General features: G+C 36.7%; 4 protein-coding genes across 4 annotated transcripts; 3 read left to right on the top strand and 1 right to left on the bottom strand. All coding sequences in view use genetic code 12, as the record gives it.

Moving 5' to 3' along the window:
* Positions 1-2,922: 2,922 nt before the first annotated feature.
* Positions 2,923-5,684, top strand: KIC1 (putative serine/threonine protein kinase KIC1; the record flags this gene model as incomplete). The annotated part of the gene is made up of 2 exons (XM_064996278.1): positions 2,923-3,011; positions 3,140-5,684. The coding sequence occupies 2 exons, from the start codon at positions 2,923-2,925 to the stop codon at positions 5,682-5,684; spliced, it is 2,634 nt and encodes an 877-aa protein (XP_064852350.1).
* A 409-nt stretch (positions 5,685-6,093) lies between these two features.
* On the top strand, positions 6,094-8,175 carry SLD3 (Sld3p; the record flags this gene model as incomplete). Its single annotated transcript, XM_064996277.1, has 1 exon — positions 6,094-8,175. The coding sequence occupies one exon, from the start codon at positions 6,094-6,096 to the stop codon at positions 8,173-8,175; it is 2,082 nt and encodes a 693-aa protein (XP_064852349.1).
* A 1,548-nt stretch (positions 8,176-9,723) lies between these two features.
* On the top strand, positions 9,724-11,169 carry DASC09_026730 (epsin; the record flags this gene model as incomplete). Its single annotated transcript, XM_064996276.1, has 1 exon — positions 9,724-11,169. The coding sequence occupies one exon, from the start codon at positions 9,724-9,726 to the stop codon at positions 11,167-11,169; it is 1,446 nt and encodes a 481-aa protein (XP_064852348.1).
* A 380-nt stretch (positions 11,170-11,549) lies between these two features.
* On the bottom strand, positions 11,550-14,768 carry DASC09_026720 (GRAM and VASt domain-containing protein; the record flags this gene model as incomplete). The annotated part of the gene is made up of 1 exon (XM_064996275.1): positions 11,550-14,768. One exon carries the CDS (start codon positions 14,766-14,768, stop codon positions 11,550-11,552), a length of 3,219 nt encoding a protein of 1,072 aa, XP_064852347.1.
* Between the last annotated feature and the right edge of the window lie 102 nt (positions 14,769-14,870).

Raw genomic sequence — 14,870 nt, 5'->3', positions numbered from 1 at the left:
TTTCGATTCCGGACCAATTTTCAAACTCTCCTTTAGCTCCAAGGTATTATTAACAAACTCTCTCATTATAGGTGCACAAATACATTGGCGCCCCGAATATCACCGTGTCCCACACCCGCACAGTGTATTTTGCTGATGCAAATCAAAGCCGATCTCAAAAATCTCTTCACCTTAAATTCACTCCTAATTGAATAATCATCAAAGATATTATAACCATATTTGCTAAGGTTATTCAATTTGATATACGGACCCTCCGTATATACCAATTCTTTACCTTTTTTTATTTCCTGCGGCTCATCAGTATTTTCATTATTGGAGTAAATGAAACCTTTTTCAAGAACGGTAGGAATTAAATTTCCGGTGCTTTCTTTCTTTGTTAAAATTGAGTACGATGTTACCTCATTAATAAAGAGACTAGTGTAATAATAGAATATATCCCTGTGAGTATTAAAGCTGCCCTTTTTGGTTGAGAGAACCTCAGGAGAACATCTGGCGTAGTCAAAAATTTTATAGAGATCATCCCCAAAACCTATGACAAGAGACCATGAAGTGTAAGGCTTACCTCCAAAAACAATCTCTGGTTTCATTTCTGGCATGGTTTTTAACACCAATCTACCTTCTTCATTGCCACGAAATATTCCTATCCGTTTCTCCAAATCATTATCATATTCGTTTGATTTCATTTTCCAATTTCCAGCAATTTTTTCTTTCAAAGCTTCAGAATATGATTCTCCGATAAAATCAATCACTCTCTTTTTGGGAGTATCAAATACAAGATTCAAATAATCGTAAATCAACAATCTGTTAATGGACCTGCCAACAAGTCTTTGTTCTTTTAGCTTTCCTGAAAATTGACCAAGCATTTTTCCAATAAACCAGGTCGCAATCTCATCTCTCTTGGCAAATCCTGGCTGCGACTTCTTCAATTCCAATGTTGTTTTCATGAACCGTAGAATTGCGCAACCAAGGGGCGTCTCAGAAGTGTCGATGATTTGGTAAGTGATTAGCCCGTCATTTTGGAATTGAAAATACATACGCGCACAATCATCAAAGAGAATTTCAAAATGTTTCCTCGCATTCTTCTTATCTCTATCCATTTGCTCATTACCCACTCCTTCTTTTCCCTTGCTCTCTTCTAGTTTTTTCACTTCATCCATTTTCTCTCCAAGTTTTTCCCAATCAAATTTCACTAAAAAAAGGGTCGATTCATCAGCCAATATTCCAGTGAGAGCCCTTGAGGCCAAAATTTGGATTATTAATTGATTGATACCTCTCAAGAAGAAGAGCGCTTCCTTACTGAAACCAAAATACCGTGGCAAGTGTCGTCTGTATATGCTATACTCTGCTCTGAACTTGTTAAAGCTTTCTGAAAGCGAGTATTGCGGTTTATATTTAAGCTCAACACATGTTATATATTCATTATTCTGCTTGCCTATTTCTCCATACTCAATCATAATATCAGGTGTTGAAACAATATTCCCTTCAATTGAGAATGAGCATTGTTGTACCGGCGTCAATTCAAAATCTTTCAGAATCATCAGTCGGAAAAATGCACTTATGTTGTAGAAAACTAAAAACAAAAAAGTTTCAAAATTATTCTCTGAGTGAATTCGGCGAATGGTCATATAGAATTGAAGATTCCCATTAAAGTTGAAATTTTTTGGGACTTCAATTACTCCAACTTGGCGCAACCACTTTCTGGCAACAGAAGGTGCAAAATAGAACATAGGAAGTTTTGAGTCAGCGGTTCTTTCCTCATTGTAATTTTTAACTGATTTCAAGCTGATTTCGGATCTTTTACCACTTCTTGTTCTCGCATTTTGATTGGAGCCTGATGTTATGTTTTTTGGTTGTTCTTCATTTCTGCCCTTCCCCGCCCTTTTTGAAAACAAGCTACCCTTGAAGACAAAGCTCAAGGTGGCAAAGATTCCAAAAATTGGTTTCACAGAGTAGCCTAATCTATCACAGAAATCTTCGGCAGCTTATTCACGAAGATCCTCAGTAGCACCTAGAGTTGAAAAATCAAAACTGGTTTCAGGAAGCGAGCCTTTGTCCCATTCATTTTTGAATTCATCAAATGCAGATTTGAAAGACTCATCTCCTTAGTCAGAGATTAGCAAGAATAAAGTTGTATGAAAATTGTCGAAATTTACTACGACAGTGGTATCTAAGCTATGCCTCCAAACAATCCTACGTATCGTATAAAAAAACTGGATTGCTAGTCGTAGACTGCAATTAATAAGCACCGACAACAATACTAGAGGCAAGTCAGGAAACAAAAGCAACAGTCAGGAAGCAATGACTTTCTATAGAGGATTGCTAAATCCTGTTTTTAATTTAATGAGTTCAACCACGAATCTCAATGGCCTGGTCATTGCCCTGAACAATCCAACTAACTAGTCTAATTCTGCTTGCGCTTCTAATCGACAAACGGGTGACACTAGCTCAGCTAGTGAATCCAATAATATTGTACATATATAACCATATCCGTAACATATAGCACATTTACTTTCTTTGATTTGTTACTGTTAATGCAGATTAATAACAAGTCAACTTATAATAATTGTTAAATACGAGCTATTTGTTTGGTCAATACCCCTAGTACACTGAAACTATAGCACAAACTACATGCTCAAAAACCCAGTCGTAACGTCAGTTGATCAGGCATTTGGTGTTTATCGATGAAAATGCGTCTCTCTTGTTAACTGATCACAATAAAGGCATCGATAAGGAATAATTTCGCCTTTTTTCATGTCACGAACTCGCTTTTGAACCCAAATTGATTTACATCACGTGATAAAATATCAAGAAAATATAACCAATTTTTTTTTTAATCCAGATCTGCTTCAAAAAATTACTTCCCAGAATTAGCAAGGGCGTATTAAATCAGGGTCTACAAGAGAGAATCACTGGTAGATCAAGATGTCTGGTACTCAAAAAGCATCACCTACTCTGATGTTCAAACAGTTGGAGATTATTGGGCGGGGGAAGTTTGGTATTGTGTATAAGGCGTACGTGGTCATGGAGCTTGGAGATGTGGTATTGGAATCATTTTCCTATTTTTATTTAATTATTACTTCTTCTTTTTTTTATTCAAACATACGATAAATTGAAAATAAAATTACTAACATTTATATAGTCTCAGTGCCCGTACTAATGAGCTACTTGCTGTGAAAGTTCTTGATGTGGATAAGAACGAAGAAGAGATCAAAGATATTCAATTAGAAGTCAACTTTCTCTCAAATCTTAAGAATTGTCCCAACGTAACCCATTACTACGGATCAATTCTCGAAGGTACAAAACTTTGGATTGTAATGGAATACTGTGCTGGTGGCTCACTTCGATCCCTATTGAAACCTGGAAGATTAGAAGAACGCTATGTGGGGATCATCACAAGAGAACTTCTAATCGCATTATCTTTCATTCATAAAGCTGGGGTCATTCATCGTGATATAAAGGCTGCAAATGTGTTGGTTACGAAAGAAGGTAATGTTCAACTTTGTGATTTTGGGGTGGCGGCTCAACTCACCGCAAATAATTCAAAAAGAAATACCATGGCAGGAACTCCTTACTGGATGGCTCCAGAAGTTATTCTTGAAGGAACCACATATTCGTTCAAAGTAGATATTTGGTCCTTGGGTATTACCGTTTATGAACTTGTGACCGGTAACCCTCCATATTGTGATAAAGATGCTAAGTGGGCAATGCAATTAATTGCTAAACACAAACCTCCAAGATTACAGAGTAACAAATTTTCTCCATTGCTTAAGGATTTTGTTGCTGCCTGTTTGGATGAAAATCCTCAGGAAAGACCTATGGCTGATGATCTTCTCAAAAACAAGTTTATTCGTCATCATAAAAATTCGAGCACGGCAATTCTTAAAGAAATTATCACGCGTTATTTACTTTGGCGCGAAAAGAAAGCTAGCAGAGACAGTATAGCCATTTTAAATCAAAATCCAGATGCATTGAAAGAATTAGAAGATAGGAGAAATTCTTTTGTTGCTGATAATAATTTGGATGTCAAATGGGACTTTGATTCTTTGAAAAGTTCTGAATATGCAATGGAAAACGACATCCACATAGATGATGTTAGCGGGAATGACTCACTTAATGATTCTTTTGATTTTGGTGACCCACAAAACATCAATTATGATACGGAATTTGATAATTTTGGAGGTCATAGAATTGGAAATTTTAATGATTACGAGCCTATAGTGACGTTAAACAATCAGATTGATGTGACGATGAACGCCACCACTTTAAAAGAAAGACAAGAAAAAGAAATCATGACATTAGCCCAATCGACAACTAATGGGAAAAAAGAAGTACCAAAGTCATTCCTTGATCTTTTTGGTGGTGAACCAAGCACTGATGATGGAGCATTACGTCCAAAACCGCCGCTACTCAGTAGTGTTTCGAGTCCAATATTGACTCCTTTCAATAACCTGGAAAAGAATTTGCCTTTACCACCAAGTATTACCGCAAGTCTAACGCGTTCTAATACCACAGTTGCTGAAATTGCGATTCCTACTCCCGGTGAACTTGAAGGTCAATCATCACAACCTCAATCTTCAATGGCAACAGGGCCGCTCCTAGCAAGATCTCCCCAGCCATTGCAACATTCGCAAAGCATGACTGATTCGATACCAATGGTTAATACTCAAGAAATTCAACAATTCTCGTATCCTTCTGCGGTGTTGAATCAAAACCAATCTCAAGCAAGCACAAGAACTCCATCACCTAAGAGGAATGTACTTGATGCTGGGTCGCATGTGCCTGTGACAATGAAACCGATATTGAGTTCATCTGATTTATCTCAACCATTATTGCAGCCCCTAAATAACATCTCTATCAAAAATAGCAATAGCAATATGAATACCTCGCCACTTCACAAAAGAAATCAACTGTCTTTGTCGACACTCGAGGAATCAATTAAACCACCAGTTCCAAGCTCCTCCAACCAAGTTTCTCGGTCGCGCTCGCCTAGTGTGAGCCGTTCTGCCTCGCTCAGTAAGAAGAACCTTAACAATTTGCGTATTGAGATGCCGAAGATGAATCTAGACTTTGATAATTTGGCAGCTCCACTAAATGCCATGTCACCAGCATCTAAGTCTCCTCTTATGAATTCTTTCACAAATACGGAAAACAACGGTGATGTAAATCAGTTTGGATATAATACTTCGGCACTGCTTCGTACCATGACTCCATTGACTGAGAAATCGCTTGAGCAAGCATTGGGTACGATGCTGGAAGAAGAAGGTTCAAAGGAACATACTAAACAGAGATCTTTGTCGCGCACCATTAACAATTCATCAAACACCAGTATCAGTAACATTAATACAGCTAGTCTTGGTCTCACAAAGAAAATGTCAAGTTCTTCTATTGCTACGAGTTCACAACTTAGTGGTACCAGTAGTCGTGACCAGGAAGCCTCGATATCCTCAGCTTCTTCCCATGGAAACACGTATGGAGAAGGTAGCTTTAATTATGGATCTATCACCAATAATTATACCGTTGAGGAGACTAGCCCATCGGTCGTGCAAGTACCGGTGTTGAACCCAGCAGTCTTCATCGATTCAACGCATAAGGCAGAATTGGTTAGTGAATTAGGAAAAATGTTGGCAGATTTTACGAAAAGTTTGGATATCATCCAAGAGCAGTTAAACACAATCACTGAATGATTTTTATAGACCTTACTGACTACTTTTAAATTAGATTTTCGGTATTTTTTTTTTTTTTTTTCTTCTGTTGCGTTGTTGATCAGTTTTTTATTTTCTGGTATCTTGTTGGGCTTGTTAATTTTTTTTTTTAATGTATGCGAATGGGTGTCTTCTGTATTCCTAATTTTAATTATAGCGTTTTTGTCTTTCCTCAATTTTGATGAAAACGGTTTGCCTATATCAATAATATAGGACAATTCAGAGAGAGATCTTATAAGATCTGTAGCGTAGCTTATGCAATGTCATGTACAGAAAAAAATAAAAAAAAAAAAAATATTTATTTATATATATATATATATATTGAGAACATGAGCTTTAGTCAATTAAATCCCCAGAAGCAAAAGAGATAAAAAGACAAACGTATAGGGATATGGAGTCTTTCCTATACAAAGCGTTGCAAAACCACGCCAATGACGAGACTCTGAGACGAAAATCGTGGCTTATTTCTGATCCTATTTCGCTCATCCAACCAAAAACCTCTAATCCTAACCTCCACCATAATATTACCTCAGGATTCTTGATACCGCCTCTGAAATCCCCTAACAAAAGAAAAGTGGAACTACATAATGCTTATGATCAAGAGTTCAATTTCACTACTGGGGAAGAATCAGCAGGAGAATATCTTACTAAGAAGTATCGTGAACTGATGTATTTTTCTAAGATGCCGTTATATTATTTCCCCAAAACCTCGATTTCCAGACTCGAATCTGTGTATTTAGGAAGCAAGAAAGGTGAAGTGTTGAGTGCAAATAAGAAAGATGAATTGAAAAAGTTGATAGAAGCTAGCATTATGGACATTGAAAGTTTCGATCAACGCCACAAAACTTTAGGGATAATCATTACTAAAGGGGAAGATGTTGGTAAATTGGATGAAAAAGAACAAATCTTCCTCAAGAATTTCAGTACTGCCAACAAAGTAGACTATCTTCGAGGCTTGAAATTGCAAAACCTTAACAAATCGGACTCCACTGCCAGCAAAATTGCGATAAATATGATTGATGAGCTCCTTGACAATTACACATTATTCCTCAAAATCAGAGAGGCACAACTACAGGCGTTACTATTGGTGGAATACCTATATCTAGATATATCTGATATTGCTAGTTCCAGGACTTTGGTTGAAGAGAAAGATACCATTATTGGAAATATTCCAACGACGTCATTTGGATTGGGGGTAAATCCAAAAAAGAGAAATTTGATCAGACCAAAAAGAACCAAGAACAAAAAAACAAAAGAATCGAAAGCTTCCAATTCAAAAAGACAAAATATTAAGAAAACTGGTGTGTTCTATCGAAGCTTGCTTAACGCATACATTGATAGGTTTTTGATTTGGGATATCATTCTCGAGACGAAAGTAGGCAATAAAAGAAGTGATAAGCAAAATAATCAAGATGAAACAGGACAGCAGGAGAACCTCGATGGGATTGATACTAATGTTTTGGCAAGTGAATTTGTTTTTTCCAGGAATTATGTTAAGAAGGTAGTGATTCCTTATTTTTATCAAAAATGCCCACATTTAGTAAAGTTCATGAGAAATAAGATTCACGGTGAGCTAGTTGGTGGTTCAAGCCATAACAAAAAAAGAGAAATTAAGAAAGATGAGGAAAAAATGGCGGAAGGAGATAATGGGGAACCTAAGGATACTCAAAAGAATAAGACCCTTAAACGATCGAGAACGGAATTAAATATTGAAAAGCCGAGAGGACCATCACTTCTTCGTTCTAAAACCATAGCCAATAAATTTGCTCTAGAGATCAATAAGAATTTGACAAATAATAAATCACTTAAAAGGGCCCTGTCCACGAGCTCAATGCCAACATCGGGGATCGCCAAATTGTTGAGTAAGCGGGAAGTTGATCTCTCGTCCAAATCTAAACCATCTCCAAAATTACTGGTTGGCCAAAAGTTGAAGGAAATAAGCTCACAATCTTTCACCGATCCACATAGCATTCTAAGAAGACCAAAGCTTCTACAAAAATCAAAAAGCTTGATAGATAATAGTAAAATTTTAAAAACCAAGGCCCCTGCTTCAAAATCAATACAAATTGAAGCTACACCAATCAAGAACAATTCCAGTAATCCATATAATAACCCATATAATAACTCAAATCAGACTGTTTCTTTCAAAAAATCACTCATAAGACAGTTTAGCCAAATAGAAGCAACACCGGAATTGAATAACAGAGTCATTAATGCTCTTGGTGATAGTCCGTATATCGTTGATTCACCTCCAAGCTCAATAAGAATTACTTCATCACTTACGGAGCGAATTTATAGCACCCCCACACAAAATAAAATCCTAGAAGAGATTTTCTCTCCTGATACTCATTTCATGGATGAGCAGATTACACCCCCGAGGAAAACAGCCCCAAATAGATCGTTTCTTGCCGATTTGAATGGGTCACCTACAAATACATATATTAGAAAGCACAACGATACCCAGAAAGATTAATGTGCAAATGTTTAGATATAGTCTAACTGGCCCTACACTAATTATTAATAGAATTATATGATGACGACAATTTTTTAATTTATATTTTATGATTTATGATTTTTTTTGATTTATTTTTTTTTTTATAAAAAAAACACCTTAAGAGACAAGATAAGATAATGAAAATGGTAATGGTGATGAAGATAATGATAGGAATATCATGGCAATGGTAGTGGTATAATATAAGCATGTCTTTTATCTCTATCAGATACCGACACGAAATCTCCTATCCAAGCTCTCGGTATTCTCAACGCCAAAAGCTGCCCGGCCAGAAGATGAGCTGGTCCTCCACACGTTCTTGGGCCCTAAAATAGTATGGGTGCTAGCTTTGTCCAGCTTGGACCATCACATGCTCAATGACAAGATGTCTGGCTTTAAATTAGTTAAAGGTATCCGCAAGAAATCCGGAAAAGGGAACGCAAGCTGTGAATTTGAGGTGTTTGTTGAAATCTTGGAGATCAAAGATAGTACCTCTAGACCACCCATGAAACTGTGTCTACATGTAATCAAGATGAAAGATACAATAAATAGGTTTCCTACTTTCTGCAAAGACCTTACTGAGACTATCAAAAATGTAGAAGAAACAAAGATGTGTCTTTTTTCTCATGAATAAATAAGCCTTTGAGTACGAAGCAAGGGTAAGTATATCTTGTACTACCATATTACCTTATTCAACCTTATGATGAATAGATAGTTACTATAGAAATTCAATGTTAATTTCTGGATTCAATAAAATCATGATAGGCTGACTGGGACCTTAGGTACTACGAGGTCTACTCTATTTGCTAAGTATTAAAATCCCTAAACTCACCAAACACAAAGAGTTGTTTTACCGTGAAGAGCTATATCAGTATTTTGTATCGTTTGATTGAAATATCCGTGAGCAAATGATCTCCGTGCCAAGCCCCTGTGATATTATATTATATAGACATCGTTTCTCCAGATTTGAAAGCTTTACACTGAATTGATATCTGATAATGATAATAGTAATAAGAACAAAGATAATAATAATAATAATAATAATAATAATAATAATAATAATAATAATAATAATAATAATAATAATAATAATAATAATAATAATAATAATAATAATAATAATAATAATAATAATAATAATCATAAGAAGAAGAATAATAAAAATGATGGGCGATAGTTGGATAATACATTACGTAACCAGCTGATTACGTAAGTGTGAGCGGAAAAAACAGCCATTAACAATAATAGAAAAAATAGAAGGTTGTTAACTGAGCCCCTATCAGATGCCACACCCGACTACTTATAATATCCCATCTAATTCTCCGCCATTAGAGAACTACATAGATATATATCAATCTGCAAGCTACTGAATTTTCTGGCTATAACCTCATAGGCCTTATTTTCAGTTCTATAATATCTGCTAGCCACGTCAATCGATAATTCATTATCTATTTGAAAACTCATTTATTGTCAAGAGCATCTTTGCCTCCAAAGAAACAAAAATCAGTCTAGATTAAATAACAAGCAAGTATGTCAAAGAGTATTGTTCGTTCTCTCAAGAACGTGGCCAATGGTTACACCCATTCCCAAGTTTTGGTTAGAAACTGCACTGCCACAAACTCAGATGGCCCAACTGTGGGCCAAATGGAAGAGGTGGCACACTTCACATACAACGAGGTGACATTCAAAGAAGTCATTGATATCATTGACAGAAGATTAAATGATAAGGGTAAATATTGGAAGCACGTTGCTCATTCTTTGACACTCTTACATTATTTGGTCCTCAATGGTTCTGAAAACGTGGTGAGATGGTCAAAGAACAACTTGTACATTATCAAAACTTTGAGAGAATTCATGTATGCTGATGAATCAGGGTATGATCAAGGAGCGATTATCAGAGCCAAGGCCAAAGAATTAACCAGTTTGTTAAGAGATGATGAAAGATTACGCCAAGAAAGAGCCGCAAGAGGTATCAATGACAAAAGAAAAAGAGGAAGAGGAAGAAGAGATAGAAATGGCAGCGAAAATTTTGATGATGACTTGCAAAGGGCACTCGAGGAGAGTAAACAGTCTGCAGTTGATGATGATGAAAGAAGAAAGAGACAGAACAATGAAGACGATGATTTCAATAAAGCTTTGCAATTATCAAAGGAAGAAGAAGAAATGAAGAGAATGAAAGAGCAACAGCAACAAAATTTGTTAGATCTTGATGACGAGCCTCAGATTACCACCGGTACGCAGTATCAGATAGGCTACATTCCACAAACCCAGTATGTCCAATTAGATGTGTTTGGTAACCCATTGGCATACGGTCAACAAAACCCAATGACGACGGGATTTTTGAATAATGCCTATGGTGGCTATGATCCAAACGCATTTGCACAACAGCCACTACAAACTGGAACTAACAACCCTTTCTCAATGTCTAACCAAAACAAACAGAGAGAGGACGAATTGAGACAACAACAGCTATTGGAAGAACAAAGAAGACAACAAGCTCTTTTGGAGGAGCAAAGAAGACAACAAGCTCTTTTGGAACAGCAGGAAAGAGAAAGATTAGTGGCTTTGCAACAGCAACAACTACAACAACAACAACAGCAACAGCAACAACAGCAGCAACCAGTTCAACCTGTCTTGACGGGATCTCAAAAGATGAACGACCAATACTCCGCCTTAAACCAATTATTGGCAGAAGGTACAGGTGTTGACACTTTTGGTAACACTGGGGACTCTAGAATTCCACAAATTCATACTTCTAGTACGCCATTTGTTGCTAGTCAGGGTACTGGTTTGAACATGAATATTGCCGCTAACACCGGGGCAAACAAGAACTCAAATCCATTCTTTCAACAATATACTGGTATCCCAAGCACTGCTAACATGGCTTCTCAGCCTACCGGATATGGATTCGGTAATGCACAAAGTCAAGCTAATGGAAATGGTGCTGTGAATACCCAAAGCTTGATCGATCTCTGAATTGCTCTGCAGTAGTTGCATGATTATTTTTTGTTCCTGATCATGTTTAAACTCAATTTTCTTTACTATTTTATATGTTTATGTATGCTTGCTAAGTATTTGTTTTCCTTTTCTACTTTTTTTTTCTTGTCTATTGTTATTATTTTCTGTGATTCTTTGAACTTCTTATCCTCAACTGATTTTTGGTAATTTTTTTTTTTTTTACATCGATACAGTGTTTTATAAGTTTCCATTTTATCAAAAGTATTTATGGATATATATTTCCATTAAAAAGAGTTCTTTTGAAGACCATTGGAGATTTAACGATAGTAAAATGATCAGAATCTGTCAAATGCTCATAATTTGATATAATAATCTCGAAGAAAATAATGATAGCGATTCTAAAGAATTTGGCTCAATGCTTCCATTATTTCAACAGGACCATGATCGTGCATGCTGAAGAAATAATCCTTGTTATTTCCTTTGTCTTCAGACTTCTCATCCCTATCATCCAAAAAACTTGATAATTTTTCGCTTATTTTTTCGGCATAATATTTCCTAGAGCTCTCGCTGTTGACAGAAACATCTTCAAAAAGCTTTTTGAAAATTGTATCTAGCTCTTTTCTCAATTCGATAGTATTGTTTTCATCGATTTTAGGTTCCTTAAATGAGTTGGCAGTGGAATCAGCTTCCTCAGTAGATCCTTCCTTATCTTTAATAACATCATCTTTATGAGTCTTATCATCTAACCATTTCCAAACATTACTTGCCGTTTCTTTTTCTATTCGCATTCTATTTAGAATATCACGTCTGCCTTTTTGACCAACCTCACTAAAAATAGAATTTCTTCCGCCCATTTCGCCAAGAATACGTAACTGCTCAGTCTGGATCCGATTATTCTCTTGCAACATTTGATACATCCGAAGTTGAAAGAAAAGCATAGCTCCAAGAGCCAGGAAAACTACAACTAGAACCCAATTAGTTTGCAAGATATCCCAAAGAGTTTTCTCAATCTCTTCAATTTCCTCAGAAATCTCATATGCTACAGTTGTCTCGGGCTTCCTTTCGTTTTCTAAACCGGCAGCCTTCTCCTTAGTTTCCATAGCCTCACCGGTAGCAGCTTCTGCAGCACCACCAAGTTTCAATGAAACAGTACCAGAATTCTTTTCTACGAAGCCACTAACCTCTTGTTTGATTAACTTTATCAATTCCGCAGATGCATCGACTTGACCGCTTTTAGTACTCTTTTCAATTATACCTTTCACCCAGCTACTCCCCGTCCAAATCATACGATAGCTGATTTTAATTTTGGTTTTGTTATTAGGACCCCAAGCCGCCAAATATCTGGTATCAACGGTGAATGCACTGCCCGATGGAACTTCTGGAGTCAAGGTCTTAAGAACTATATTGAAACCTTTATCAAAATCTTTCTCTTCTATAGTTTCGATAATTTTGCAAGTGGTGGATTTTGGTCCAATCGCATAATTCAACGCTTTTGTATAAGAATAATACCTTTGCAATTTATCGTTTCTAACATGGGGTTTAAAATTGGCATCCGTTACTTCATCGGCAGATAAATGCTTGTGTGGAACAATTGGGGTAATTTTAGAACCATCCAGAGCCTCGATGTATTTGAGCTGAAATGAATTATCCTCTCCGAAAAGCAAATCAAAAACTTGTGGTAAAGTGGCATCGATCACTTCTTGTTCGATTAAAACAATTTCATCATTTGTAGCAGGATCCATGAGAAAACCTGTTTCTTTATGCGTAGTTTGCGTGGAAGTGCCGGTTTCACTTGATATTTCTTTTTGAGAGGACACTTGGTCCTTTTGAACTTTTCCAGTACTGACTTCATTATCATCTCCTTCATCATTATCCTGTTCATCCTCATCCTCATACTCTTCATCATCATCCTCATCATCATCCTCACATTCTTCTTCGTCTTCCACTTGATTTTCCCCAGTGTCCTCATCACCATCTATTGATAACACCTGGTCTTCAAGAGATTGTTGATCTGATCCAGCAAGAGGCTCTTCGGCTAGATTATTTTCCAATCCTTTATAATTTTTCATGTGATTATCGTTATTATGTATTGATCGCAAGAATAGATCATTATTTGTGATAATTCCAACATTCTTTCTAAAATCGAGAAAAGAATCATTACTCTTCAGCAGCGCCTGGCTTGAGCTTCTTGACACTTGCCCAGAATTAGTATTCGCTAATTCTTTGGTCGTGATTTCTTGTTCTTCTTCAGGATTAAATTCTGGGCCTTCCTCAATCAAATCATTGTGTGGTTTACTGTCGACTGGCGCATCAGCAGGATGGAGCTGTATATAATTCAACCAGATTGTATTCAAAAATTCATAGGTGCTATCACGACTAAGAAAAGTTGCTAGATTATGTTTGGCGGTACGGGTAGTTATAGCAATACCATTAGGAAATAACCCAGCCGTTGAAGTCTTTTCGAAGCTTGTAATATCAGAAAATGAAATGATCAAATTAGTGACCCATCCGAGAATATTAGAATTGAAGCAAAGATTACGATCAGAAACATAAAGTCTACCTTGTAAAAGAATTTCACGGCTGAGGGCACAAGAAAAATCATCGATAAGGCGCTCATCTGGAAGCACAGATTTGAAAAGAATATGGAAATCATTGTTCCTAGCTTCAATGGCATAATGATACTTAGTTTCGTAGGCAGTTTCTTCCGAATATAACTTAGCATTGAATGATGGTGATTTATTAGCAAGCTGATCATCTATATCAGCATTAACCATTTCCGACTCTTCTGTAGAATTTGAAGAAGGAATTGCATTCAAATTAGATGTCTCTATAGGTTCTGGTGGAGGAACGTTACTGGTGCTTGATGTTGATATCTTCCGCGATCTTTTTCTATAAGAAATTATCTTAGGGGAGTTATCATTGGTTGTGGTAGGTTCATCTTCTTCATTTCTTACTTTTCGAACATTTAATCCTAGATCCTCTTCATCATATTGTGGTGCCTTTGGGGTGCGAAGAGAATTCGTAGCAGTGCTCCACACTGAGGTGAAAAATCCAGAGTTTCTGTTTGGTGATGATTCTTGTCCAGTGAATTCTGCATCATCCGCATTGGTATTCTCAGCTGCGTCATTCCTACTCTGCACATCACGAAGAGCTGCTATTGAACTTTTCTTTTTGAGGTCATTACCAGCCAAAGATTTCCCAATCTCCTTGAGATTATCATTGAATGACGCCTGTGCCCGTTTATGGCCCTTGCGTTCTAAGGGGCTTGAGCTTTCTGTCCCTGATGATGATTCACCTTTAGCTAGAGTTGTCGCTGGATTAGCTGGTTGGCCTTTCAACATGGAGTTACCTAGAGAAATGCTTGAGGCGGTATTGATGCCATTAAACGGTATATTGCTTGTAGAGCTATCTGAGCCTTCATCTTGATTACTACTCAGTTGGCCTGATGATTGCTTGATCTCGATCGGCTTTGTATCATTAACTATAAGGCTTTCATTATTCGCAAGAAGATCTATTGATTCAGACAGAAGCCCATCTTTATTGATTGGACTACTGTATATCTTTGGAGGCTTCTCTAAATTGTTACCCAAATCTCCCAAGTCTTCTTCTTCATTCATTTTACTCAATCAGTGGCAAAGAAACAAAACACACAGAAAAAGCAAACGTTGGAAGGGATTCAGAATTAAATTGGAAATTATTAATTATTAAATGATATCTCC

The sequence above is a fragment of the Saccharomycopsis crataegensis genome, assembly GCF_037102585.1.
Source record: "Saccharomycopsis crataegensis DNA, jcf7180000000077, whole genome shotgun sequence".
Lineage (NCBI taxonomy): Eukaryota > Fungi > Ascomycota > Saccharomycetes > Ascoideales > Saccharomycopsidaceae > Saccharomycopsis > Saccharomycopsis crataegensis.
Note: the sequence above shows the minus strand (reverse complement) of the source record. Positions and strands in the feature narration are given on the sequence as shown.